Source organism: Semicossyphus pulcher, unplaced genomic scaffold (genome assembly GCF_022749685.1).
Source record: "Semicossyphus pulcher isolate SPU_LCO1_2020_fin unplaced genomic scaffold, fSemPul1.0.p SCAF_19, whole genome shotgun sequence".
Lineage (NCBI taxonomy): Eukaryota > Metazoa > Chordata > Actinopteri > Labriformes > Labridae > Semicossyphus > Semicossyphus pulcher.
Window position 1 is genome coordinate 2,766,000 of NW_027211692.1, and position 27,148 is coordinate 2,793,147.

General features: G+C 39.9%; 3 protein-coding genes and 4 non-coding genes across 7 annotated transcripts; 2 read left to right on the forward strand and 5 right to left on the reverse strand.

Moving 5' to 3' along the window:
• Positions 1-749: 749 nt before the first annotated feature.
• kctd14 (potassium channel tetramerization domain containing 14) lies at positions 750-2,717 on the forward strand. Its single transcript, XM_069668948.1, has 3 exons — positions 750-1,520; positions 1,612-1,746; positions 2,130-2,717. The coding sequence occupies exons 1-3, from the start codon at positions 1,071-1,073 to the stop codon at positions 2,439-2,441; spliced, it is 897 nt and encodes a 298-aa protein (XP_069525049.1). The 5' UTR covers positions 750-1,070; the 3' UTR covers positions 2,442-2,717.
• A 7,599-nt stretch (positions 2,718-10,316) lies between these two features.
• ints4 (integrator complex subunit 4) lies at positions 10,317-19,353 on the forward strand. The gene is made up of 24 exons (XM_069668909.1): positions 10,317-10,419; positions 11,307-11,501; positions 11,624-11,741; positions 11,957-12,063; positions 12,180-12,294; positions 12,683-12,768; positions 12,930-12,980; positions 13,299-13,387; positions 13,637-13,757; positions 14,270-14,341; positions 14,469-14,643; positions 14,852-15,057; positions 15,165-15,307; positions 15,448-15,563; positions 15,835-15,968; positions 16,207-16,361; positions 16,744-16,837; positions 17,031-17,111; positions 17,200-17,330; positions 17,421-17,480; positions 17,616-17,775; positions 17,898-18,041; positions 18,301-18,421; positions 18,823-19,353. Exons 1-24 carry the CDS (start codon positions 10,366-10,368, stop codon positions 19,020-19,022), a joined length of 2,928 nt encoding a protein of 975 aa, XP_069525010.1. The 5' UTR covers positions 10,317-10,365; the 3' UTR covers positions 19,023-19,353.
• Positions 19,354-19,355: 2 nt separating this feature from the next.
• On the reverse strand, positions 19,356-23,500 carry aamdc (adipogenesis associated, Mth938 domain containing). The gene is made up of 5 exons (XM_069668910.1): positions 23,368-23,500; positions 21,618-21,669; positions 20,540-20,691; positions 20,353-20,448; positions 19,356-19,935 (listed from the first exon to the last, which is right to left on the reverse strand). Exons 3-5 carry the CDS (start codon positions 20,669-20,671, stop codon positions 19,795-19,797), a joined length of 369 nt encoding a protein of 122 aa, XP_069525011.1. The 5' UTR covers positions 20,672-20,691; positions 21,618-21,669; positions 23,368-23,500; the 3' UTR covers positions 19,356-19,794.
• On the reverse strand, positions 21,884-22,074 carry LOC138597557 (U2 spliceosomal RNA). Its single transcript, XR_011308619.1, has one exon. It is a non-coding gene; the product is annotated as a U2 spliceosomal RNA (small nuclear RNA).
• On the reverse strand, positions 22,934-23,097 carry LOC138597566 (U1 spliceosomal RNA). Its single transcript, XR_011308628.1, has one exon. It is a non-coding gene; the product is annotated as a U1 spliceosomal RNA (small nuclear RNA).
• Positions 23,501-24,356: 856 nt separating the features above from the next.
• Positions 24,357-24,547, reverse strand: LOC138597554 (U2 spliceosomal RNA). The gene has a single exon (XR_011308616.1). It is a non-coding gene; the product is annotated as a U2 spliceosomal RNA (small nuclear RNA).
• Positions 24,548-25,376: 829 nt separating this feature from the next.
• LOC138597559 (U1 spliceosomal RNA) lies at positions 25,377-25,540 on the reverse strand. The gene has a single exon (XR_011308621.1). It is a non-coding gene; the product is annotated as a U1 spliceosomal RNA (small nuclear RNA).
• Positions 25,541-27,148: the final 1,608 nt, after the last annotated feature.

Genomic DNA, 27,148 nt, shown 5'->3' on the forward strand with positions numbered 1-27,148 from the left:
CCCTCGTGACTCTGAGAATGCCAAGGATATGGTCAAAGTTTCTAAAACGGAGTGACTCATCCTCTCAACACTGGAGCATCAGGTCCGGGTTAGGCCACGCCCCCTGGCTCCAACCTGCAGAGTAGTGTGTTAAAAAACTCCCAGCTCCCACCTGGACAAACACCGAAGAAAAGATGAGTCTACCGGACATTAAATCGCCTCATAAACAACCCGCAATTCCAGTAAGAAAAACAAACTTTTAATCTCCCACTTTGGTTGTTGAGAGCTAAATTGCATTTTTCTACCTGTTAAGTCAGATATTCAGGGACCAAACTTCCAACAGGTGTTTAAGCAAAGACGGATAAGAAACTTTTCCATTTGCCTGAACGCTGGCTCATTATTCCCTCTAGATATTTTCTTACCTTTTGGCAGTTACAAGATCTGCGTGAGTTTTTTTTAAACGGGTTTAACAAGCGCCGTGTTCCTTTGGAATTTTAAATCTTTGAGGAAACTTTTGAAATAGTAAATATGGACGAGTTTTGGTTTCGCCCCGGAGGATTATTATTAACTATTAAGGGAAATGAAGTGAACTGAAGTCATTTGACATCTGTGATGTAAAACAAAAAAGAAGTACTTCCTTCAGAATGGTAGTGGAGTACAACTTTAAAGTAACATAAATTACCTATAAATGTACTTTCCACCACTTCATATAAAAAACAGTTGTTTTAAAGGTAAGCCGAATTTATAATAATGATTTGGTAAGAGATTTGTGGAGATGCAAGTACAGGTTTGATGCTGTTCTGGCTAGTTTTATTGATGTTAAAGTAAGATAATGAATTTGTCAGTAATGATCTGCCTATTGTGATCCTATATAGGAAAAACTGGACCACAAATACAGCAGGGACGCTTTCACTAGCCTTTAAAAAAACTAACTACCCGTGAGAAAATGTGACTGTAATGTTTGTGTGTTTTACAGGTTGTTGTTGGACACATTTTGAAAATCAGAAATTGATAATAATGACTGACTGTAAATCTGCTGTGATCAGGTGTTTCAGGAATAACTGACAGGTTTAGTGACAGACGGCAGAGGCATGTGGTCTTATCTATGTGTTGCCCTTCCTACTGAGTACACAGTGTGTGTGTGTGTGTGTGTGTGTGTGTGTGTGTGTGTGTGTGTGTGTGTGTGTGTGTGTGTGACAGAGAGAGCGAGAAACTGTCTACAAAGCAGTGCTCAACTTTCATCCAGACAGGCAATAAAAATGAGACAGGAGTTTCATAAGGTTGAAATACATTATAATAAGTATCTTTCTCCTCAGCACTCTGCAGTAGTGCATTTAAATGTTGGGGGTCACCTGTTCAGCACCTCTCTGAGCACGCTCAGGAAACACCCCGACTCCAAGCTGGCTGAGCTGTTCAGCGGACAGCCCAAACAACGCACCGACGCACAGGGACGTTACTTCATCGACCGCAATGGATCGCACTTCGGAGCTGTGCTGGAGTTCCTGAGATCAGACTGGCTGCCGACGGACAATATCCAGGAGGTCTGAGTCCTGAAGTTTGATATTATTTCAGACTGATACGTTTAAATACGTAACGTGCTCAAAAGAAATCTTGTGTTGTGTGTTTCTGCAGGTTCACAGGGAGGCAGTGTACTACAACGTCAAACCTCTGATCAAACGTCTGGAGGAAACTCCTCGGCTGTTTGGAGAGCTGGTGGCGAGGCAGCAGTTCCTCTCCAGAGTCCCACACTACAAAGAAAACATCGAGGTCAGATATACTAAAGTGTAATACATTTACAGGACACTGTGACCCATGAATTAATAGCTGTCTCCAGCTTTGTTATTCAGCTCTCGTCGTGTTTTTCTACTTCAATGTTTATGGAAATCACATGCGAAGTTTCCAGCACCACAACATCTTTTACTTATTTCTATGTGCTGATGTAGTTTGAGTTAAACTCTTTCTGAGAGGAAAAATCAATGAAAAGGTTTAGGTTTGGCACCATTAGGTGGCGCCCAAGAAAACAAAACTGAAATCTTCGAGATTGTCAGTTTAATAATCACAGTGGGACTTATTATGGGCTATAATCAAGTGAAATGAGCTGACTCAGCTGTCTGTGGAGCCATGGATGTAACTTGTAACATTTCTTTCAGGTGCTGATTCGAATCGCCAGAGCCGAGGCCATTGCCACCCGGAAGTCCACCATCATGATCTGTATACTGCGAACGGAGGAGGATTTTGGTCTCTATGACAACGCCATCAACAGCCTGGAAGCGGATAAGGAGTCGGTGGTGACTTTCGGACCCTGGAAGGCTGTCCCGTCCGTCAAAGACCTGCTGGACTGTGTAAAGATGGACATCGAGAGTCAGGGCTACAACGTGAGCATCCAGCCGCACGTCATGGAGAAGAGCTTCATGTCCAAGAGCTACGACTTCTTCCACAAAGTCACGTTCACCTGGTGGTGATGAGAGGGCAGCTTTTTCCGTTTTTAATCAAGTAACACCTGTACATACTGTTTTTAAAAGTAACAGACAGCATTTTGATTTCATTTGTTAAAAAAAGACGAAGAGACGCAGCTCAATATTTATTCTTAGTCTTGCTGAATGTGTGTTCACCAAAAAAGGGAGTCTTGATTTTGAACATTTTAGACACAAGGGGTCAGTAAAGGATCTGTATATAATAAATGTATAACTTAAGGTGCCCATAAAAGGTATTATTGATTCATAACCTGTGTAATGTCAGTGACGTCATGTTTTAGTGTTGCTTAATTGTAATAAAAAACAACTTCACACACTCACAAAGTTTAGAAGCAGGTTGTTTCATCAGGTTACTTTTCTGCACTGTAGGATTGAAGACCTAGACAATATTATGCACTACAAATCAATTGCATTGCAAAAAAATAGTACTATTGTGGAGGTGTTCTGTTTATATTGTGTTGACACTGTCAGTCATCTTTATAGCCAAACATTGTATTCATTTTAGTGATGTGATGCAGGCGTTTTTGAGCCTTCTTCCTGTAAATCAGTTGGGTGTGAAATAATTCACAGGTCTATGTTCCTGTATGAATTCTATCAGGGGAAGTCCAAGTACTGAGGAAAATACTGTGTCACACAGACAACACTGGGAAGTCCACGACACAGATGAAAAGAATGAAGAAGATCATAAAGCAAAAAGGGCTGAACAAGCTTTTCAGCAGAAAGTGGAGCAGTAGCCTCACTGTTCACCACAGAGCCGGGCAAGGTTTCTACCAAGCAGCGTGTTTTAATGTCAGACAACTTCCTGTGTGATCAGAGTGTGAAAAACAACAATAGATTCCTACTATCCTGCAGCAGAGAGGCCAGTGATGAGAGCAAACCTTACTCGTGTCTATCAAGGTGTCTGTAAGGTAACAAACCTACCGGCTGTTTGAGTGACAGTGAGTGGAGAGTCTGATTACACGTTCAAAAACAGGATGATACAACTAAGTTACAATAAGTGTGATGTGTTTATCTAAATGCTGACACAGAAAGTCTCTGCAACTGTATTTATGTCATTTGAATGGGACACTGAGACCGACTGAAAACCATGTCAGTAGTTTTTCACGGTCAGCTGCTGAGCGACTCATTAACTGTGACAGAAAACATCAGAGCCTTTAAATTAAGAAACAAACTGAACATGAATGATGAGGTCGAAAATTTAGGCCAAAGCGAGTTTCCTTTCTTTCTACGAAGAAACGGCAGGTGTGGACAAGCGACCTTCACCACAATGTGTCACAATCGAACTTCCTCTTGAAACCCCCAGATGGCAGATGAAGAGATGTTGCAAACAGTTCACACCTTTTATCACTTTATAGAAAATTGTGACCTCACATCCTCAGCAGGCCCTGAGTTTTAATGTATTCACTCAGACTGACACTGGAGTTTTTTGTTTTTTCCAATAATGTAAATATTTATGCCTTTATTAGGGTCGACCATACAGAGATTGGGAATTACATGCAACAGCGGTCAATCAAGCGCAGTTATTAAACACAAAGTGGTATTTAGTGGGGAAAAAACATGTTAACAGAAAAGAACATGTTTTAACATTTCCAAAATGTGTCTGCATGCTGAGTTTACTTTAGTCTGTTTAAGTTCCCGTTTCACTTCCATGGATATCATAAGATGAGTGTCATACATTCCTTTATAATAAAACAAGTTGGCTTTAGTTTAATTTTCCTTAGTTTTCCGTCTTTAAAATCAATTGAACGCAGCAGGATTTTTGATACAATGCAAACATAGCAGAAGCATCAGAATATTTCTCCCTATGTGAATGAACCCAGACTAACAGTGTGTTGACAGAATTAACTTACCTAAAGGACCACTTACGAGCTTTTTCCAGTGCTTTTGGTTGCATTCATCAGCTTATCATCATGAGATGCTGCTGAAAGTTCTGCAGAAAACTGGTGAGTGGAGCTCGTTTTATTTATCAATGTGTTTACAAGGAGAACTATCAACTTTCATAACAAAGTGACAGCAGTGTAAAGGATCAATCTGGGTGAATGCTTTGTCAGCTGATTTCATATTTCTGAAATCATGAAACAGTAAATTAAAAATTGCAGGTCTCATCATGGTCTACTCTGAATTCTTGCAAGACATGATAGTGATCTAATTATAATAAAACAAATATATACATAATGTTAAATCATTGTGCACCGAATGACAGTGAATATGAAAGCTGAGGTGTGAGTCCTGTTCACTTCATGGAACAGGAAATGTAGACAGCGTTCTAGAAAGAGCAGAACAGCCGCAGAGAGACAGACGGAGCTGCTGAAGAGCTGAAAACACAGAGACATGAAGCACGTGAAGAACCTGATCAGAGTTCTGCTGCTCACCTGTCTGCTTCTAACAGGTACCGTTTATTTTATTTACTTTATTTTACCTTACTTGGATTTGGAAGAAGTAATAAGATACTTTACTTAAAAAAAGTAACCAATATAAAAGTGTAAAAATGCTCCCATCTAAGTAAAAGTACCAACATATAGTATTGGCTCTGCAGGCAAATGTCCAAAATGTATGACATGTTTAGATTACTGGAGCAAGTTTAAACTACCTTAGACATTTTATAGTTCAGTGCGGTGGTTCCCAACATTAGGGTCAGGATATAAATCCTCAGAGGGTCAGAATAAAAATCTGAGAAGAATTAAGCGCAGTACTTGAGTTAATGTTCTCAGTTACACGCCACCAGTGGATTGTTTTTTTCTGTTCCAGATGTTTTGACCAGGTTTTTGGTTCTCTTGCAGTCATTTTTACGACTGTAGACACTTTATGTTTCCAAGAGGTTTAGGGAGATTTTGATTAAAGTTATACAAACACAAGAAAAACCTACCAGGGTATGAAAAGTCCTTGTCATGAGTTTCTTATTGATTATATAAGGTTAAGCTCAATATACGATTCTTCAGTCATATATGTAGTTTACTTTGAAACATTGCTTTACTTCTTCATATTTGTGTTTCCAGGTGCGTGGTGTGAAAAAGAGGCAGTGTTTGCATACAGCAAAGTAGGAGGAAAAGCCCTCCTGCCCTGTATTAACCTGGTGTCCCCAGACTGCTCCAGGATCTCCTGGACCTTCTTCTTCAAAGGTGGGGGGGTGCGGTACACCGAGGAGGTCACCCAGGGGAAGGTGAGGCCGGACTCAGATAAAACCATATCCATCTTATCCAACTGCTCTCTCATCCTGCGAGACCTCAGGCCAGGGGACGCCGGCTCCTACGTCTGCCTGCAGGATGGAAAAGCCACTACCAACGTTTACCTCTCCCTCCTCTCCATCGCTTCTTCTTCCCCCATCACTGAGCTGCGGCCTGGAGGAAACCTCAACCTGAGCTGCGTCCTCTTCACTTACTTTGATGCTGGAAGCTGCAAGTCGTATTCCAGCGTGTTCCAACTCAGCTGGACGGCTGGAGATGGAGCTAATCTGCCCAGCGACAGAAGGTTTTTATCTGTTCAGTTGCTGCTTTCTTTAAACCGTGTGGTGGTAAAGTTAGACCTTTGAGAAGATTCCCTTGTATTCAAAAATATATGATCATAAACAACCTTACTGGTACACATACACAAACTTGGAATTGGCCCCACTTGTGTCATTGCCCCCACAGAAACAACAAATCTGAAAATCTAAAGGTAAATAGTGGACAGCAGTTTTACGTACACAAGAAAAAATAGGTACAAGTATATAAAAACATACAAAATGTACATGTACAGTGTTTCTGTATGCTGTTAATATCGATCAAATAATGCAATGTGCATGATGACATGTACAACTGTGTATTTCAAACATACTGTACATATCTAAGTAGGTATTTTAAAATGGCAAAGTTGCTCTCAGAAATTTAGATAAAGAAAAAAAACCTATGAAAATATTAAAATAATACAGCCACACATTTATAAATGTAGTATTTTCCTGAATTTTCCCCCTGGGGATCAATAGAGGATTATCTTATCTTATTTTCTTTATGGTTCCATGCGGCTCTATTGTGACTATTTGACATTTCAGAATGGTAGTTTTATTGCTGACAGCAACGAAAAATTGACTTTAAAAAAATAATCAATTGAAGAAACTAAATGTATTTGATATATTCATTTAAAATTCATTTAATTTCCAAACTAAAAAAATGTTTGTCTTGTTTTAAAGTAATAAAAACAGACAGAAAACAAAGACATGAACATCTGGACTTAACGGGTCTAAATTGTTACTTACAAAGGATAAATATTAATCTTATATGTTTTCCTCACCTGTATTTACCCTATATGTGTATGCAATGGTGTCCAACTTCCAGTCTAAAGCACTCAGACCAATGTCCATTTATGAATATTCAAATCTTTAAAAATGATTTACAGATATATAAATCTTTTTTTTAAGATCTAATATTTCTTAACAGCTTGCCACTGTTTTTAGCAGAAGTTACTCAAACATGAGGAAATATTCATTTTTGGGGACAATTTTCAGGTGCGGATAAATCCACAGTTGGTGCTCTAGAAAGTATTTGGGGCAGCAGGATGGTGTCTGTGGGACTGATTTAAAATGAATTACAATAAGTTGATCGTGATAATAAAGGATCATGTCTCCAAGTGAAATAGTGTGTCAACAATGGAGCTCTGAGGTCAAACATATGAAAAGAAAAATGTTTTTCAGGTTCTGGTTAAACAAACATTCCTTGTGAGAATGAATTCCTTGTTGATGTGGGAAATTTAATGGTATTTGTTGACAATAAGAAAGAATGTCCCCACTTATTCATTAATATCCGACTACAAAGAAACGTCCAAAGACAAAATGAATGAAATATTAGGTTCTGATGAGAGACAGATTTGTAATGTTTCTCTTATGATCTGCCTTCCTTACAGGTACAAGCTGATTAGTTTAAATCGCTGCATCAGCGCTCTGATAGTCACAAACCTCCAGAGGGACGACAACAACAGGAGGTTCAGGTGTCAGGTGAACAGCACACAAAACACCCATCCGGTGTTTCTGGACTTTAAACCCACCATTTTGTTTGGCGATTCTTCCACTGCCCAGAATATTACTTCAGCCTGCAGTGATTGTTCAAACCAGCTGCCCATCAGCCGCATTGTGCTCTGTGTGGCTCTTCCCGTCATGGTGATCATAGTGGGATTCTTCACGTGGAGAGGAGACAGAAAGTGGGCCAAGAAATCTGCGGCTGACATCGAGCTGTATGAGTTTTAGTGACTGCTGATCACTGTTTCTGTCCCACTTTCAATCCCCAAATCCCCTGGATGTATGTTACATTTAAAAAAAAGCTCCATTTTCACATTTAAACATGAATTATAGCTAACAACAGTACAATGTGTTTTGGCATTGTCAGGTGACAGACTAGATTTCTGTGAGGGAAAGTCTTACTGCGAAAGCAGAACAAATTTTGTGTTTTATTTTCACTCTAAAAGAAAAAAGATAAAAAATGTAACTTAATAACTTTGGGTCACTATTAAACTACAAGGTAAACACATGAGAAACAAACTCCAGCATATTATATTGGTCATAACATTTGTCAGGAAACTAATTCAGTTGGTCTATTTGATAGAACTTAAAATGCAGATCAGTCAGACAACTCACGTTGTTATAGTTTGACATGTTTATTGCAGCAGCAGAACATAGCTTTTGTTTGGCGTCCAGGCTCCGAAACTCATCACTCCTTGCAGATTTATTTTACATGCAGAAATTGAGGAGTGATGAGATAATATCTTAAACCCCCTATTCGGAGCCTGCAGGTGGATGCCGGGTTGGTGGTGGGGCTGAAAGTAAGAGAGTATTGGTGCAGGGCAGCGATGGCAATGACAGAGCAGAAGGAGAGACCGGAATAGACTGAACAGAAAAAGAGAGAGGGGAAAGAATAAAATGCAAAACAAGTTATGAGATTTAACTAACGTAACGTAAACATGTCTGTCAATCACATGTCAATTGTTCGAAAATGTGATGTTTTTGCTTTTTGGCAGCAAACAGCTTCCCTTCTGTGTGTAATTTATTATAAAAGGTCACTAAGAAATGTATCAGTCCCAGGCCTGAGGCGCGTTCTGCTTGTGGTTTCTGCCTGTTGAAAATAAGTTTTCCCTCCCTGCTGTCACCAGGTGCCCGCGCATTGTTGAACTGTTTGGCCTCTGTAAATAATACAAATGAAAAGTACGTTATTTTATATTTTGTGCTTTATAAATAAAACTTTAAAAAGTAATGCAATCTGAATATCATGACATCCAATACAAAGTCCAGACAATGCACGCAGCAGAAGTGCTGGCAGTTACAATTTGTAAAGAACAAACAAACAAACAAACAAACCAATATATTTAAGTATAAACTGTGTTTGTTTGGTTGGATAATGTTTTTTATTTTTATTAAGACTTTGTATGACGACTATAAAAAGAAATTGTTCTCCTCCTATTTACTTACACTTGTATTTTTGTTAATAGTGGTTCCAAACAGCATCGGCTGAACTGTGAACAGTGGGTGAAAACAAATAAAGAGATAATCCCACAGTAAGGTCGTCAAAGCCACTTCTATCAATAAAATCATCTGATAGTTTCAGCTTTTCATAGGGCAAGTTTAAACAATAACTGTGTTGTTGTAAGAAAGCAACAGTATTATGAGTTTATTCATTAAAACGTATAACCTAAACTGTGAACTTTATGAAGATGTAAGATTACTTTTGATTACTTCGAAATATGTTCAGTTAAAGAATATAAATGTGTGACAATATCTAAAATAAATCAAGTATATACATTTTTTTGTGGTAGGTTTACTTTTTCTGTATCTCTTAATCTCTAAAAGTGTGCCTTGAGTTTTCTCCCTGAATGAACCCTAAAACACATACAAATGTGTTTTAGGGTTTAATATACAGTAAATGATCTGCTGCATTACATAGTGATACAGACTTATAAGGCATGGAACAGTAAATTAAAGGAAAATCGAGCAGTACTATTTTGGTAATTTATTAATTGTTTAATTCATATTGTCCTGCTAAAACACTTTAATCTCTGGTTGCAGCTTCTCCAGTGTTAGGACTTTTTGCTTTTCTCTGTTTACATAATTGCGAATATCTTTTGGTTTTGGATTATTTATTGTACAAAACATAACCTCTGAAAACGTGTCTTTGGACTGTGGGAACCTGGAATTGACATTTTTCACTATTTTATGTCTTTAATAAACTTAATCTAAAATATCATTTAATTGGGAAAACAGTAACTAGTTTAATAAATGATGACAGCAAAAAAAGTATTTTTAAATAAAGACAAAATGTTAAAAACACACTAGGTTTATTAAGTTCAGCAGATGTTTTAAGTCAAGTAAATGGTTGTTTTGAAGAAGGCTACTAGCAAAATTTACTCATTGTCAAATAGACATTAGACGAGATATCTGGATTATATCTGTGTTTCTATTCTATCTTTAAAACTGACTGTAATCTGCCTTCCTTAAGTAACCTGGAGTTGGAATTAAAAACTATATGTTCACGTTTTAAAACACTTTAAACATGCCCATTGGTCGATCGAAGTTATATGTGCATAAATAATAATAATAATAATAGAATACTTTCTCCTTTGCCAACTGACTGCAAAGAGTTTCCTTCCTAAACTATTTCACCAGGCTACGACAGAGGACAAAATCCACAGGCTTCATTTACAGAATTGCGAAGTGTGAACATATCCTATAAATCCCTCTAAATTAAATAGATAATTATTTAAGAGGCTACTTGACTGCATATTGCTGGCATGTTGTCATATATTTATACATTAGTAATTTGATTAGCGAGTACGTCAGAGAAAGCACAGTTTACAAAACGCGTTTCAATTTCTGAGCCGTAGCTACGGAAAGTGTAAAGGGTCAGTTTCATGTTGCTGTTGATGAATAGGGAAGGTTGGAAATCTTTCCGTGAATATGGCAGCACACTTGAAAAAGCGAGTTTATGAGGAATTTTCCAAAGTTGTACAGGTGAGCACATGAAACGTTCTTGTCGCTGCTCTTTGTGGACTCATAACAGAGGAAAGTTTAGACACTTTGCTATAACGCTAACTAGCCTGTTTGCTAATGCTAACTAACGTTACCCAAACACAGACAGCCGATCACTGTCAAAACGCAACGCAGCAGATCATCTCTGTGATTTTTGAACTAAATAAAAGCTTTTGTGATTACTATAAATCTAATTTGGACTGCTGGCTTTCGTTTATGCAGCCAAATTAAATTGATGTACTCCTGCAGACATATCAAAGTTGTCAAATGTAAGCTAAGTTAAGTGGAAATATCATTCTTCACAACGCGAGTGTTAATACATTTTAAATTGTTTATATGGCTCGTAAAGTTCTTGCAGTATATTTAGTGGTTTGTTGTTACACATTCTGCTTTGACAGGCGCATCTCACACATTTAAGTGTTAAATTTAAACGTTTCTCTTTTCCAAAACAATACTGTTCATATATCCATCCCCAATTGATTCACCTGTGCACGTGTATATCTTGAATATCTGAATATTATTGTATGCTTAAAAATTGGTCATAATTTTTCATTATGTCTTCTTGCTTCAACACTTAGCCATCAAATGTACTTGTAATTGTGTCATGTTATTTTTGCACCTACACTGAGGAAAAATGTCAAATTAGGACATATTTCTATAGTAGCATTTTTTTCAAGGAACCATTATATAGCAGTGAAATGTTTAGACTCTTAACATTTATAAATATATGGTTGTTGGTAGATAAACATCTGCATGTTGGTTTAAATGTTCATAAGTAACAGAGTAATGCTGAACCATGAGGGGAGATGAGATTCGCAGATGTTCTCTGTAGAAAGTATTTATCTGTTCCCTGTGTTGTATGCTGACAGATTCCCCATGAAGAAGCTCCGGCTAAGAAGCTGCGTCTGTCCAAACCCAGTAAGTCTGCAGCTCTGCACATTGACCTCTGCAAGGCCACCAACTCAACTGATGCCCTGCAGTACCTGCTGCAGTTTGCACGTAAGCCTGTGGAGGCAGAGAGCGTGGAGGGTGTGGTCAGGATCCTGCTGGAGCACTACTACAAGGTAAACATCTATGGGTCATAACCAGGAACATGTATAAATAAAGTTACATTAATTTAGTTCACTCTAATCTAAGTCGCACAGAAAACAAATCTAATCCTCCTGCTGCTGATGTCCTCTCCAAGGAGACAGATAACTCAGTGAGGCTGAAGATCGCCTCTCTGCTGGGTCTGCTGTCCAAAACGCAGGGCTTCAGCCCGGACTGCATCGTAGACGACGCCCTCAACACACTCAGCAATGAGAGTAAGAACATTTACACAGTCTCATCCTTGGATTTAAATACTTCCTTATTTACACAAAGCAGTGGAAATTGTAACAAGATCTATAGAATAATCTCTGCCAAAGAACTTTTTGACACTTTAACATAGAATTAAATTATAATAAAAGCATTTCCCCTGTTAAAAAAAACCTCAAAAATGTATAGAAAATATGTTGTGGGTTTCTTGGTTTCTCTCCAGAGTCCCATCAGGTCCTCGCCCAGCTGTTTGACACTCTCCTGGTCATTGGTACACAACTACCTGAGAGTCCTGCAATCAGACAGCGGCTCATAGAGATGGCCTGCAAGGTGACACACACACGCACAGTCCATAAACAGAACTCCTCTTTACATTTCCTTTACAGATGCAACAGGGTTTCGTCCACTAAGCACTCCTCTGTGTTTTGTCTCTTTCCTCCTCTCAGCACCTGTCTGATACATATTTCGGGGTGAGGAACAAGTGTCTGCAGCTCCTTGGATGTCTTGGCTTGGTGGACACTCCTCTGACCAAAGACAGCGAGGGACTGGGTACATCATTAGGTTTGTGCCTTCGTGTATTAGGATGGCTGAATTATGACTCCGACTTTACTAACTTTTAATATACAACGTATATCTATTCTGTATCTGAATAATGTGTCCTCAATGCTTCAAAAAGTTTAAATACAGAGAGGTTCATGTCAAAAATACAGTTTTAAATAACATGTTTTTTTTGGCCATTTTTTCCTTTCACACTTTAACTTTTGTTTTTGTGGCAGAATTGATTGAGGAGTTTTTAATCAGAATCAGAAATTATTTTTTAATCCCCAGGGGGGAAATTTGGGATGGAACTGTACAAGAATAAATATAAAACATTTAAGAACTTTGTTGTCGGATGGGTTGTTATGGTATTGTTGAACTGTGTCACTTATAATGCCTCTTGGTGCGTCAGGAGGAGTGAGGGATGTTCAGAGTATCATCAGCGACTACTTTGGAGACCAGGAACCCAGAGTCCGCACTGCAGCGCTCAAAGCCATGGTAGAACACCAACGACATGTGCACTCAACAAAAAACCTAACTAGAGCCTCACTTATGAATTTTTACACACAATGCAACTATAATCAGCAAAGAGGGAAAAAATGTCCACCTTTCATCTGTGACAATGCAGCTCATTCTGGGCTCTGCTGTTTGTCTTCCAGCTGCAGTTGCACGAGAGAGGAATGAAGATTCACGAGATCATTTATGAACAGGTAACAGCTTTGTTTGTCTTTCCTGAAACCTGGCCATGGAAATCCTGGAGCGAACAGATCTTCCTCACAGTGGATACTTAGACTTCTGTGTTTAATTGTTGTGTAAAGTTTTACTGTGGCTGCTGTGTATGCCAGGCCTGTGCTGGGCAAATGTCTCTGTAGGAGAATATTGACAAAGCAATTATAAAAACAACTTAAGAAATGTGTTCCAGGGATTCACAGACCTCTTAATGATGTTAACCATTGTCTGGTCGTTGTAGTCATAGCAGCTAAACTTGGAGTAAACGTGTAAACATGAGTATTTCCGTGTGCTTGCAGGCCTGCAGGTTGCTGTCGGATGATTATGAGCAGGTCCGCTCTGCAGCTGTGCAGATGGTTTGGGTGCTCAGCCAGCTGTACCCAGAGAGGTGAGAAGATGCTGATAAGACTGTGTAGCTGTAGATTTAGCCCCTCTCTCTGGATTAACAACATTACAAAGTACTCAGCCCCTAGTGCTCTGACAGGAGGTGTCATTTTTGTATTTGGTGTATTAGCCTCTTACTTGACTGATTAACGTAACCTAAAGTTGTGCTTTGCGTTTCTTTCAAACAACTGACTGGCTGTTACAGTTTGTAAAGGCCTTTCCTGACTTGTGGTTCACTTTTCTGTCCAATCAGCATTGTGCCCATCCCATCGTCTAATGAGGAGATCAGACTGGTTGATGATGCATTTGGGAAGATCAGTCACATGGTCAGCGACGGCTCCTGGATGGTCCGAGTGCAGGCTACCAAAACACTGGTAAAGGAGGAGAACACGCTGTATTCAGAAAGTTAATATGATCCCTATAAATCTGTGTTTTAAGCCTCGGGGTGAAGGCGTCAGGTGATGACATAAACATTTTAACACAAACAAAAAAGAATGTTGTTTACACAGTTTTATGTTTCTACTCATTTTAAACCAGTTTGTCAGTAGTGACCTTTTTAAGTTGGGGTTATGTAAACGTTAACAACATTTAACATGACAGCCTCGTGTTTGAATCAGATAGTGAGTCACTTTCCCAAAAAATGAATGAATCGCGACCGCGTTGTGAACGGGGCAAAAGATTTTTTTTTTTTTAAAAGAGGTAGAAGAAAGCCATAACAACATTTGCACGTTTGATACCTACTGTACATCAGAATGACAAAAAGCATTTATTTTTTTACACATAGATAAAGCCAGCAGTTTCAGGATCTCCATTTTAGAAAAGGGCTTTAAATCTAGACAAATACAACATTCAGAGGTGAAACTTGTTGAACCTTTTTTTGCGTCAGGGTTCGATGCTGCAGGTCAGCCCTCACTTTCTGGAGCAAACTTTGGATAAGAAGCTGATGTCGGATCTCAGAGTGAGTAATTCAAGTTTGTTCACAAGATAACATCTCGTTTAAATTGAAACCCTGCGAGTGAAATTCATCTGATCATTTGAATCAGCACTCTTTTCTTCCTGTTCATTTTCTTTTTGTCTGTGTCCAGAGGAAGCGTACAGCCCACGAACGAGCTAAGGACCTGTTTGCTTCAGGAGAGTTCTCCTCTGGCAGGAAGTGGGCGGACGACGCCCCCAAGGAGAAACTAGACACAAACACTGTCAACCTCATCGCCTCGGGCGCCTGTGGGGCCTTCGTTCACGGCCTGGAGGACGAGATGTTTGGTATGTGGAACATGGTGCCACATTTCCTTATTACTAAAACATTACTAAGTGTATGGCCTCTTTTTTTGGGATCATTTGAACAAAATGTTTTTATGGCCAGATTGGATGTGGTTATGATTTTTTAGGCTTTAAAGTCCCCCTCTATCTTTTACTTAGGAGGTGTTTTACTCATTTACTGCTGGTGTTTTGTCTGTCTTTATTCTCTCAGAGGTCCGTATTGCAGCGGTGGAGGCGTTGTGCCAGCTGGCTCGGTCTTCTGCCAGCTTTGCTGAAAAATGTCTGGACTTTCTGGTTGACATGTTCAATGACGAGATAGAGGAAGTGAGGCTGCAGTCCATCCATGTGCTGAGAGAAATATCTACCCATATAACACTCAGAGAGGACCAGCTGGACACAGTGCTGGCTGTGCTGGAGGTACTCACACAAACACACTCACACACACTCTTTTCTTATAAGTTAGACAACACTTATTGTTCAAGCCTGATATATGACACATTGATGAAGTCCCTGTCGATCTCCAGGATTCGTCTCGCGACATCAGAGAAGCTCTGCATGAATTAATCTGTTACACCAACGTCTCCACTAAAGAGTGCGTCCAGCTGGCCCTGCTGGAGCTGCTGAAGAACCTCAACAAATATCCCACCGACCGCAACTCTGTCTGGAAGTAAGACTCTGTGCATATGTTATTGCGTACATTACATACGTTGGTATAGAAGAATAGAGCCCTGAATGTGGTGCTGTTTGGTTCTTCACTGAGAAAAGACTGATTTTGTATTTTATGTATTGTTTTTTAATTCCCCTCAGGTGCCTGAAGTTTATGGGTTCCCGTCACCCAACACTGGTGTTGCCGTTGGTTCCTGAACTGCTCAGCACACACCCATATTTTGACACACCAGAGCCTGACATGGACGATCCGGCCTGTATCCTTCACACACCTGAAAATCTCCCAAAAGCACGCCGACATTGATACAAACGAGACACAACAACCTTATTCTGCAGCAACTGAACTACGCGTTGAAGTCTCCACCTTTGCTGTCCTGTTCTATTCACATATCAATATCATTCATTGTGTGTAAAAGGATTTTTTACAGTTAATATCTCAGAGGCAGAACAACCCACAGCTGTTTGGTATCTGCTGCTCTGGACCTTTGAACTCTGTTGTTCTTTCTTGACTCTTCTGGTTGATCTCAGACATCGCGGTGCTGGTTTTGGTTTTCAACGCTGCCAAGTCGTGTCCCACCATGCCGGCGCTGTTCTCCGACCACACCTTCAGACACTACGCCTACCTGAGAGACAGCCTGTCACACCTGGTGCCGCCACTAAGAGTGAGAACTGAAATACAGTATCTGCATATTACAATTGTCTAAACAATATAAAAGGTTCCACTGGCAAAACTTTGACCTTCTTGCCACCTTTGGTTTAAATGATTAACTATATAACAACGGCACTGGTTAATGTCAAGTTACTGTTGTCACAAAAACAACCAGAGAAAGCAGCGAAAGAAAAGAAGCCCGAACAACATGTCACATCAACAGCTGGTTACAGGTCTCTCCTGTCTTCTAGCTGCCAGGCACCGGTCTGGACTTGGTGGACTCGCGTTGTGGTTCGGGTTCTGTGGAGTCAGCTCAGCTCTTCCTTCAACAAAGTCTGAACAGGGTCAGTACCATCCAGAACCTGGAAGCACCGGGAGCCCAGGACCTGCTGGACTTCACCATACGGTACACACCCAGGAACCCTGACATTATTTCATTCGTCCTTCCTTCCTGAATAGAAGCTATCATTTTGCTGGATTGTTTTTGTTGCTTACATCAAGTAACACAGTAAAAACAGATCAGCTTCTTTGGTTGACAGATGAAGATTCAGAAGGATTCAGATAACTTTTATGATTCCAGAAGGCAATTTGGTTTCACAGCCTGCAAAACCACATCAATAAATCAAAAACCAAATCAAACACAGTCAACAGCAGCAGTCAAATATCACCTAAGAGTTTACTCAAGTTTGCAGGAGCTGGACTATATTTCAAATACTCCTGTAAGCATTTTACAGCCTGATAGCAGAATGAATAAAATAACTTCTTCTTTCTTCCTGTCTGTCTGTCAGAGACCTGCGGCGGCTCGGCGAGCTGCAGACAGAGCTGGCTGGAGCTGCCGATTTCTGTGCTACATACCTGCGCTGCCAGCTGCTGCTCATGAAGGTCAGGGTGTGATTTTGTCTGTTACGCTTTGACAGGTTGTGCAGTCTTTAGGGATATATAGTTTTCTCAAATATTCGGGGTCATATTTCAGGCTATTTGGGGAGTAAAGATATTTGAATGAGTTACTTTCAGAAAACAGAATGGTGGCTTTCACAGTAGGGACCTGGGTGTCTTACCTTTGTTTCCTCTGCAGGCTCTGCAGGACAAGCTGTGGAACATGGCCGTCCCTCTCTGCCTCAAACAAAACGTGACGGCCACAGCAGCAGCACAGCAGGTCAGCACACACATGTTGGTATAACCACACCGTTGAAATCACTCAGGGTGACTTCTGTGTGTTTACACGTGTCTCGTTTTCCTTGTAGATCTTAGAAGAAACCTACAAACTGGAGTTCCTGTACAGCGGTTTGGAAAGCAGGCAGGTGGCCACGATACATCATGTTCGCCTCCAGGCCAAAGCTCTGCAGCTCATCCTGACAGCTCGCACCAGGCAAGGGTCAGTACACACATGCACACACAAAATATACATGCAAGACTGTATGTGCACCTTTATGCATCTGTTTTTTATTTAATCTGTTTTCTTCAGGTTGGATCCCCTCATCAGCAGCTGTGAGAAGTTTTTGCAGGACATTGAGTCTTTTCAGAGGTAAGATCTTTATCCGTCGTTCCTTTCTATCTTTTCATTTGGACATTTGAGATTTAATTTGTGGGGCATTATCGTTTGTCGATATCCCTGAATCTTCTCCTCTCACTTTCTCTTCATGCTTTCTCTAACCCTCAGGCTGTTTCTGACGGAGCTGCCTCACCTCCAGGACAGTTTTGTGGATAAGCTCTTGGAGCTGATGCCCCGGCTGTCGTCCTGTAAACCTGTGGAGATGGTGAAGATTCTCCAGACAACCCTGAGACAGAGCGGCCTGCTGCACCTCAGACTGCCTGAACAGGTAATGACCAAGTACATGCAACACTAAGCCAACACTGAACCTCCTGTACAGTCTTTCATGGTGTTATTACACAGTCTCAGAGTGTGAGAGTTTTTTCCCAACGTTTCTCTACTGGTTCATAGATCCATCGGGCGACGGCCACCGTCATAGAGCCAACGGGGGAGTCTGACAACCCACTGAGGTTTACGACAGGCCTGGTAGTGGCACTAGACATTGATGCAACACTTGAGCACGTCCAGGACCCTCAGAACACAGTGAAAGTGCAGGTCTGTACAACTAAATAACCGTCTCTCTGGTTTTAATCGTTCAGAATAAGTGTCTCTAACAGGACCGTGTAGACTGTGGTGAGCTTTTCAGAATTAGTTCGGGGGCAACATTTTGCTTTTTAGTGTGATTCCAACGTGTTTGTTGTTGCTCAGTTATTTTAGGCAACAGATTCTGTTTGGACACTTCGTTTTGTGCTACTTTGGCCAAAGTGAAAATAAGACAGTTGAACACTGGATTTAAGGACTTCTGTCTCTGCAGGTTCTGTATCCAGACGGACAGAGTCATGTGATCCATCCTAAACCTGGAGACTTCAGAAAACCTGGACCTGACAGACACAGACTCATCACACAGGTTTACCTCTCTCACACCGCATGGACAGGTCAGTCAAATGTTTTCATATCACTCTACTTTACAGAGGTGTAAATACAAAGAGTACGAGATTCAGCAACATCGACGACCACTTATTGAACTGAAATTCTTAAACTTGTATGTCTGCAGCTCCATATCCAAGTCACCTACTGTACCTGTTTCAGGTTAATACTAAAGTTAGCTCCCAATGCTGACCAAGAGCTAAAAAGAAACCAATATTAGTTGTCTGAATCAGTTCAAATAGGCTTTGAATCATAGTGTTTCCAATTATGCTAATAGTTGTAGTAAATGTTGGATCATAGAACTTTATCTGGATTTGTGTCACACACCCCAAACTTTGAGACATTCCCTTTGTCAGTGTTATCTATTACTATTTTAATTACTATCACCTTCTTTGTCTTTCTCCTTCAGAGCCGTCTCAGATTGAGGTGCGTCTCCTCCTGGCCTACAGCTCCTCCTCAGCCTCCCTCTCCTCCCCTTCATTGGCTTCCAAGCTTGGATGGAGCGACAGCAGTGACAGCCTCCCGCCATCGGAGGCTGCCGTCGAGGGAACCATTCCCTTCAGCAAGTCTGTCAAAGTTTACATCATGCCCAAACCTGCTCGCCGCTAACAAAACTCTTAAGGAAACTCAGCTTGTTTTTGTTTTCTCGTCTTGAACAAGGATGCTAGCTCATTATCAGCCATGTGAAGTTTATTAGTGTTACCTGTGCTAGAGCATATTTTTATTTCCTTTCACAGTAACTGATCGTCTAAATTCAAAAGTGTACAGACAATTTGAAACCATTTTGCTTTCTCATTAAAATATTGACAAGCAAATGTCATTGACATGCATTAAATTAAGTTGTAGGAAGCACAAGAGTATTTGTTACTCTGGGTGTTGCACTCTTCTGTGAATATTTTTGTACTCTTCGATTGTTTCTTATAAAGACAAACGTGATGGAGATGATGCGTCTTCTGATTTTATTTTGTGTAGCAAACAAGCAGAAATACATTTCCACCTCATGGAATATGTACTGTTCATTCAGAACTTTTAATCAACACCGCCAACTATCACTAAATTGTCCTCCAAAAATCAAATTCATTCTAAGGCACCTTTTAATATAATCTTAAAATAAACAAATCAGCGTCGACAGATTTGACCTCTTCAGTTGGAGGATTTTCTTTGAGTTCATTATAGATTTCTATTAACTCCTCTTCTACAGCTCAGCTAAGGTTTTTGCCCACTTCAAGATTCGACCTTAAATCATTGCTCTCTAATCACGCAGGAGCTGGCCAGCTATGCATTTGGCAAAACAGAGACTGGGCAATGGTGCCGTACAGGCTGCCCTGCTGTATCTAGTGAGGGTTATCTCAGTTGGTGCAGCAACTTGATGGTGATGTCATCAACAGGTGGAGTGGAAGACCCCACCCACCTTGGCACCCTGGCCGACCAGTTTGTTGTATTCTGCAACGGCCTTTTCTGTCTGCAGGACTCTGACGTCGACTCCTTTCTGCTTCACAAAGTCCAGAGTGGTGGAAGGAACCTGAAGCAGAGACGACGGCACAAAGAAACTTACAGGGTGTTGGAACAAATGTTTCTACTGTAATGTTACTCACTCTAGCTGACTACATCCACCACGGCTCAAACTGGGGTCAAATGCAACTCAAACTGTACTGGTGCTGACATAGCTAAAGCATTCATGCAAGATCTGGTTCCCGTAAACAAGGGAGAAAAATACATTCATGGGGGAAAAAAGACAACTTCTTCTTTTATGATTTGAGTCACGCTAACTTTCCTCCATTTTTTAAATGCTAAGTTCACATAAAAATCTTGGCATGAGATTGAAAGGCAAACCTTTATTCCCCTTAACCAATTTCACCTAATTGTACAGTAGGATTTCTCAATACATTCTTCAAATTGCAGGTGAATTCTCAAAGCCTGAATCAACAGTGGCGTTTACCTGCAGAGCTTCATTCATGCCTCTGCCGATGACCAGCAGGTCGACTCCTTTCTTCAGCACCTCCTCCAGGTCAGCGGGTTGGACTCCTGGGTAATGCTGAAGTGCGAAAAGCACATTAATGTGTGAGCACCGTCATCTTTGTTAGAGCTGCAGTTGTCCCATTCTTAAGTGATCTGGTTTGACTCACGTCAGTCCCAGTCTCTCTCCAGTCCCAGGCTCGGCTGCCTCCAGGCCAGACCTTACAGTCCTTGTAGCCGGAGGAGCATCCCTTCACCTTCATGTGGCCCCAGGAGAGAGAGGCGATCTCTGGAGAGGTCATGTTCTGTGAAATTCAACCTGCTGAACGACAAGGGAGACACACACAAGCAGATTATTATTCTGTACAGAGTAGGTACAGCTCATACAATACTGTTACACGGTTTTAAGAAAGAATTTACAGGCCTTTCATTCACACACAGCAAAAACTACCAGCAACACAGAACATCAGTAACATCTGTGGAGGTTGTTCACAATATAAACCTCCGACAGATCGAGAAAAGGTTTGAAATCATTCAACAATCCCTCTAAGTATCTGATTTTTGAAACCTAAAATGTAGCTCTATATTGATGCCTCACATCTCTTCATCCTTCTTGTGTATAACAAATTAAATCAGCTACACAAATATCATGACCCTGGAACACAAAAAGAAATGTCAACTTCTCAGTTCAGTTGATGTAATATTTTGGAATAAAGCTGACTCTCAAGGTGAAGTAGCTGTGTGTGTGTTTGCTACTTTGCAGACTAACAAGCATAATGTACAAGATTTTCAAACAGCTCACTGTTCTCTTTTTCACAGTAATATAAACAAGAATATTAAATATAATTTTCTTTTAACGCCAGCTCTGGACATAATTAAAACACTCTGTTAGAATCAGGTAATAGTAGCAGTAATTTATATGCTGTTAATGTCACATTTGGTGTAAAGAAAGAATAAAAAACACACATTTTCCAATTACATGCTGAAGTAGGGGTGTGTATCTGACTAAACCTACTAGTGCCAGTTCTGCTGTTATTCATAGGAGCAGACTGGGAGCTATTTTTGTACTGGCCACAGACTTGCTCACTCAGTGCAACAACAGTTTTTTACATTAAGTTTAGTGTGTAGCCTGACAAACCTCCACAGGTTAAATGCAATCAGAAAGACAGTTGCACTGTTGATATCAGAAGTTCAATGAACTGTACATTAAAAAGGAAATTATGAAGTAAAGGCTTTTCCGCTGCTTACCCTTCCTCGATGTCAACAGATTGGGCACACCTCCTTGGAATTATTCTCTCTCCTTTAATTAAAGGGAAACACTTCAGTTTCACTCATACAAACACGAATTAACCAAACTCGCACAACTGAAAAACAATCTGTGGAACTTTTGCAGATTATATTACTGAATTTTGCTACTATAACTACGACCTCAATAACACCACTTTGAGCACTTTTACAGTATCTAAATTCATAATTATTTCTGAATAGTCAACTAATTGTTATTGAACAAGTAAAGGGGGTGCACCGTTCCCGAAGGTACTGCAATACCGGGTCGATGCGTGGAGTGGACGGAGCAAGCCCCTATTCCATCTCCCAGTTCCAAAAATCAATTTAATATATGGTCCCCGGGTAGGGGACGTATCAGATATTAAACTGATAAGAACAGATACTACACTTGATCTTAGCCAAAAGGCCGAGAAGCGATACCGTAACTACGTCAGAGATGAGGAAGACTCTCTCTGCACTATCCGTCTCACTGAGAGGTCCGGCGGTCAATGTTGCATTTAAGTGACAATCCGTAAAACAGAAAACAAAGTACTCAAAAGTTTAAGACTGAAACACAATACAAACGCACATTATGTGAAATTTTGTATGAAACGATGAATTAGCAAGGCGCCGTGTTGGGTCGTCTCGGTCACGTGGTCCGCTCTGATCCAACGAGAGCATGAATACGTGGAAACTAAAGATCTAATTTACAGACATGTTAAAAAGAAAGCTGCAGCATAAAAACACAACAATAAACTATGTCTGAACATTTTGCACATGTTAAACGTGCATCAGAGCTCTCTGTAGGAGGTAGGAACGTCTTTTAAACCGTCAAGTGACTAATTCAGCAATAACTAAAAGAACCACAGTTGTCTCAGATGTCTCTAAGCTGACTACAGAACCTCTTGTTTTTATGAGCCTGTTTTCCTGCACCACGCAGTGCATAATTTACTGATTTGTTTTAATGCAGAAACGTAATCAGATTAATATGCAAACTAAATTAAACAATAGGATATAAACACATTATTTTATTCACTTTTTACAATAACAATGTTACAATTTTCAAAAGTTTACTTGTAGAACTTTCCAGCTTTCAAAGCTGAGCTGTCGTAACTTTGTTTTGCCTCTTAATGAATATTTTGACATATTCGCACAGGTTTCATTTTGGTCAAGTTTTGACACAAACACATCTAACGGATCACAAAGGTCTACCTTCATTGAATGGAACAAGAATTCCTTAGCTCTTCAACTTCCTCCTTATACTTGTTCCCAAGTTATATTTAATTTTAACATATTATCAGGGGAGAGCGCGAACGCAGTCCCCCACTACCACAAATTATGCAGTCGAGATTCCCACATTTGGGGAATTCGCATAGGTCAGCCCAGTCGGAGTGCAATGACTAGGCCTCGCCATGGGTGAACCACCTTCTTGATCATGGTATCTCCCCTGCCAGGTAAGTATGAGTTGTACATGTCAGAGAATGAGAAGTCATTCACAGACATACCACACTGACTGATGGTGCTAAATGCTAACACTATAAGTTGTCAAAATCAGCGCCTGTAGAGGTTATAAAATCTACTGTAATTTAATAAAGAGTAAATAGTTTTATACTACGGCTAGCTAATAGGTATATATTTACATTTAAATAGAGAAATAGTGGTTATTATTCCAACAGGAAACGCTGTATTTCCATATCAAAGCCAACTTGAAGTTACCAGTTTTATGTTTTACCTCAGATAAATGGATAGCAGTCCAAGAGCGAGTCCAAAAGAGCCAACCCTTAATAACAATTCAATCAAAGGTTGCTTAAATTACATTTAAAATCCCAAAGAAAGAATGAAAACATACAAATCGAACTTTTCTTTCTCACATACCAACCACTTCCTGGTTCTTTGTTTATTGTTGATGGGCAACTATTATTTCTTCTACTGCCACCTACTGCTCTGGAGTGTCAACAACACTGTATATTAACCATCTTACAGCAAGACAAATAATTTAGGTTACAGGAATTTAATTCACATAAAGGCCTTTATATTGATAGTTTTCTGGTTAGCAGGCTGGGAAAAGACTATAGCAGAAATTATGCACTTTGGGGGAATGAGAAGCCCCGTAATCAACTACATTGCAATAACGCTTAAACAAAATGATAAAACAAGGACAGACAAAAGACATACAAGGCAGAAATGTTTCCATTTCTTATCTTAAGTGGAAAGGACAATTAACACATCACAGTTTTTCCCCCAATATGTTTATTGGCATTTTCTTATTATAGCATTACATCAAAGCAACGTTCAATAACAAATCGACCGTTAAAGACCAAAAATGCCAATATTGCACACTCCTACATACACACCCATACACACTCAACTGCACAGATATGAAATAAAGAAATAATAATAATAATAATAATAATAAAATATATATTTAAGAAAAAATATAACAACACATTTACTTGAAATATCTCAAAGCCTTCGATCAACATTTACTAGCAAGTTTAAAACTGACATGCATTTGTCGCCACTTTACAACCTCCTGCTTTTGGACCGAGCACGAAAGACACTTGAGATGAATTATTACACACACAGATGCAAAATTTACATAAAGCAGTAACCACGTATATCAAAAGGTATTAGTTATATTGATTTAGGTTAACCGCACAGCACAATTTACTATCATATAGAATACATACAAATAATACTGACCTTACATTGTACAGATATAGGGGGTGCACCGTTCCCGGAGGTACTGCAATACCGGGTCGATGCGTGGAGTGGACGGAGCAAGCCCCTATTCCATCTCCCAGTTCCAAAAATCAATTTAATATATGGTCCCCGGGTAGGGGACGTATCAGATATTAAACTGATAAGAACAGATACTACACTTGATCTTAGCCAAAAGGCCGAGAAGCGATACCCTCAATTTCTCAGAGATCAGGACGACACTCTCCGCACTGTCCGTCTCACTCAGAGGTGCGGCGGCGAATGTTGTGTTTAAGTAAAAATCCGTAAAACAGAAAACAAACAATTCAACAGTCTAAGACTGAAACACCATACAAACGCACATCATGTATAACTTTAAAAATAACTATGGATTTACACGGCAGCGTGTTGGGTCGTCTCGGTCACGTGGTCCGCCCTGATCCAATGAGAGCATAAACTCGCGGACAAGATTTACAGCATAAAAACATCAATTAAGTATGTCGGAACGTGATGCAAATGTTAAACATGCATCAGAGTTCTCTGTAGGAGAATAAAATGGGTTTTAAACGGTCCAGTGACAAACTTAACAACTGATAGGGCCACAGTGGTCACAGAAGGCTCTGAGCTGACTGCAAAGCCTCTATTGATATTATGAGCCTTAACGGAGGTTCCTTCTGCGTTTCTTGTACCACGCAGTACATTCATTCACTGTTTTTTATGCAAAAACATTTTTCATCAGACTAATGTGCAAACTAAATTTAACAATAGGATATAAACATTTTGTTTTCTTTTACAAACAGTTCAGTACTTCCATAACTTCCCTGTTATCAAGGGTGATCTGTCGTAACTGTGTTTCGTATTTCTGGATATTTTAACATTTTCACACAGGATTACTTTTCATCATCTAAGTTTTGTCACATAAACGCATTACGAACTGCGAGTCAGTCTAACTTAAGTGGGTGTAACGGGGATTTCTAAGTGGACACTATATATTTTATCTCACATTTGAGTCTCCAATATATTTATTATTTGACATGTTATTAGGGGAGAGCGCGAACGCAGTCCCCCACTACCACAAATTATGCAGTCGAGATTCCCACATTTGGGGAATTCGCATAGGTCAGCCCAGTCGGAGTGCAATGACTAGGCCTCGCCATGGGTGAACCACCTTCTTGATCATGGTATCTCCCCTGCCAGGTAAGTATGAGTTGTACAGTTCAGAGACAGGGACGTCATTCCGTGGGGAACTGTTTTCTGTGACGGTTGCAACGTCAGATGAAGATACAATACTAGCTGAAGTGAACGGGGTCAATACGTATTAATCACACTAACCCCCTCCTTTAAAGAAGTTTTGTGTAAAAGCGCTGTGCAAACCTTAAACACGGTTTCTGGTTTAGGTCTTCCCGTCATGAACTACACATTACATCCCTACAATTCTAGGAGATTCCGTAAAGAAACAAAAATCGCCGGTCAACATGACGATAAACAGTTAAGAACTACCCACACTTACAGATAAATATATGCTTTGCATTAACCAAACTGACCAGTAATCTCGTTTTTAGGAAAATCATCTTCGACAAAGATTTAAATCTAGTACTTCCGCATACACCGACGCGCCTATCTTTGCACATGCGTAGTAACGATTGAACTAGATGTACTGATCGGATATACATCATTATTGTTAAAAAAAAAGGCTCGTACAACTTGATTTACTTTGGTTCTGGTTAATTCCAATTAAACAAAAACATCTTCTTTCTTTGCATACGTTCCCATTATGGGTCATATGCATATCAGATAGACCAAAACAATTATTTTTTTTAAAGTCTTTTTCATTTCAACATGATTCACTTAGCTGTAGCACCCTCTGCTGGACAACTAAAATAACAGCAGAATATCGGGTAATGGGTGGAAATAATTGCTGCACACTAACCAAGCAGTTAGCAAAAAACTTTCCCAACGTAGGCTCCCGAAAGTGTCTTAGCTATTTCAATTCTTCTCATACACGGCATATTAATCTTATTTCAAGGTTTTCCCAATCCAGTTAAGATAGGCCAGCCAGTACAGAGGGAAACATTTTTCTTATTTACTACTTAACTGTCCTTTAAGTGCAACTAAACCAGAACAAATTTAAATATATGGTAATAAATGCACTGGATTTGCCCACAACATTGAAACATCTAGTTTCCTGAATTTGATGAGTTTCTTTTTTTTTGTATCTGTATGGGGAAAGCCTCGCCTCAAAGTAGGCCCACCTGCAGATCAACAACTGGAAAGAGACGCAAACAACACCAAACCACGGTCAAACTTCTTAAGATAATTTACATTGTTGGCAAGATAAATGTCTTACTTGAAAAAGAAGGCATGCATTTTCAATAAACTTACCCCAAGACGCCATGGTGAAAAAACACATCTTAACATCCAGATAAAGGGACATCACCGTCAGTAGCTACCTGGTCATGTGCTAATCGAGCACCACACTCCCTCCATTGAGCCAATCAGGATCGTTCAGGAATGTGATGTAACAGTTTATTCTTTGAGACTAAAATGCCGACTAAATTCACCTCAAAATACGCACTAGGATAACAATAAAAGCATTATTAGCCAAAGCAATAAATGCCCCAGCTTGAACAGATTAATCAAATTATAATTTTTATCATGGCTTTGAAAATCAACACAACAATGTGTTCATAAGCTGAGGGCTCTTACATTTAGCAATGAAAATAAAAATAAAATTGATGCATAGAATTAATGTTTAGTGTTCTTTGCTTCTGTCTCTATCCATGGTCTGATGGTCTCCAGGATTTTTTTTGGTC

Coding starts and splice junctions, on each gene's coding strand:
- kctd14 (XM_069668948.1), top strand. CDS start 1,071: ATGTGGTCTTATCTATGTGTTGCCCTTCCTACTGAGTACACAGTGTGT. Junction 1,521..1,611: donor CGACGGACAATATCCAGGAG/GTCTGAGTCCTG, acceptor GTGTTTCTGCAG/GTTCACAGGGAGGCAGTGTA. Junction 1,747..2,129: donor ACTACAAAGAAAACATCGAG/GTCAGATATACT, acceptor CATTTCTTTCAG/GTGCTGATTCGAATCGCCAG.
- ints4 (XM_069668909.1), top strand. CDS start 10,366: ATGGCAGCACACTTGAAAAAGCGAGTTTATGAGGAATTTTCCAAAGTT. Junction 11,502..11,623: donor TGCTGGAGCACTACTACAAG/GTAAACATCTAT, acceptor GTCCTCTCCAAG/GAGACAGATAACTCAGTGAG. Junction 15,058..15,164: donor CAGTGCTGGCTGTGCTGGAG/GTACTCACACAA, acceptor GTCGATCTCCAG/GATTCGTCTCGCGACATCAG.
- aamdc (XM_069668910.1), bottom strand. CDS start 20,671: ATGACCTCTCCAGAGATCGCCTCTCTCTCCTGGGGCCACATGAAGGTG. Junction 20,449..20,539: donor GGAGAGAGACTGGGACTGAC/GTGAGTCAAACC, acceptor TTCGCACTTCAG/CATTACCCAGGAGTCCAACC. Junction 19,936..20,352: donor GCATGAATGAAGCTCTGCAG/GTAAACGCCACT, acceptor TCTCTGCTTCAG/GTTCCTTCCACCACTCTGGA.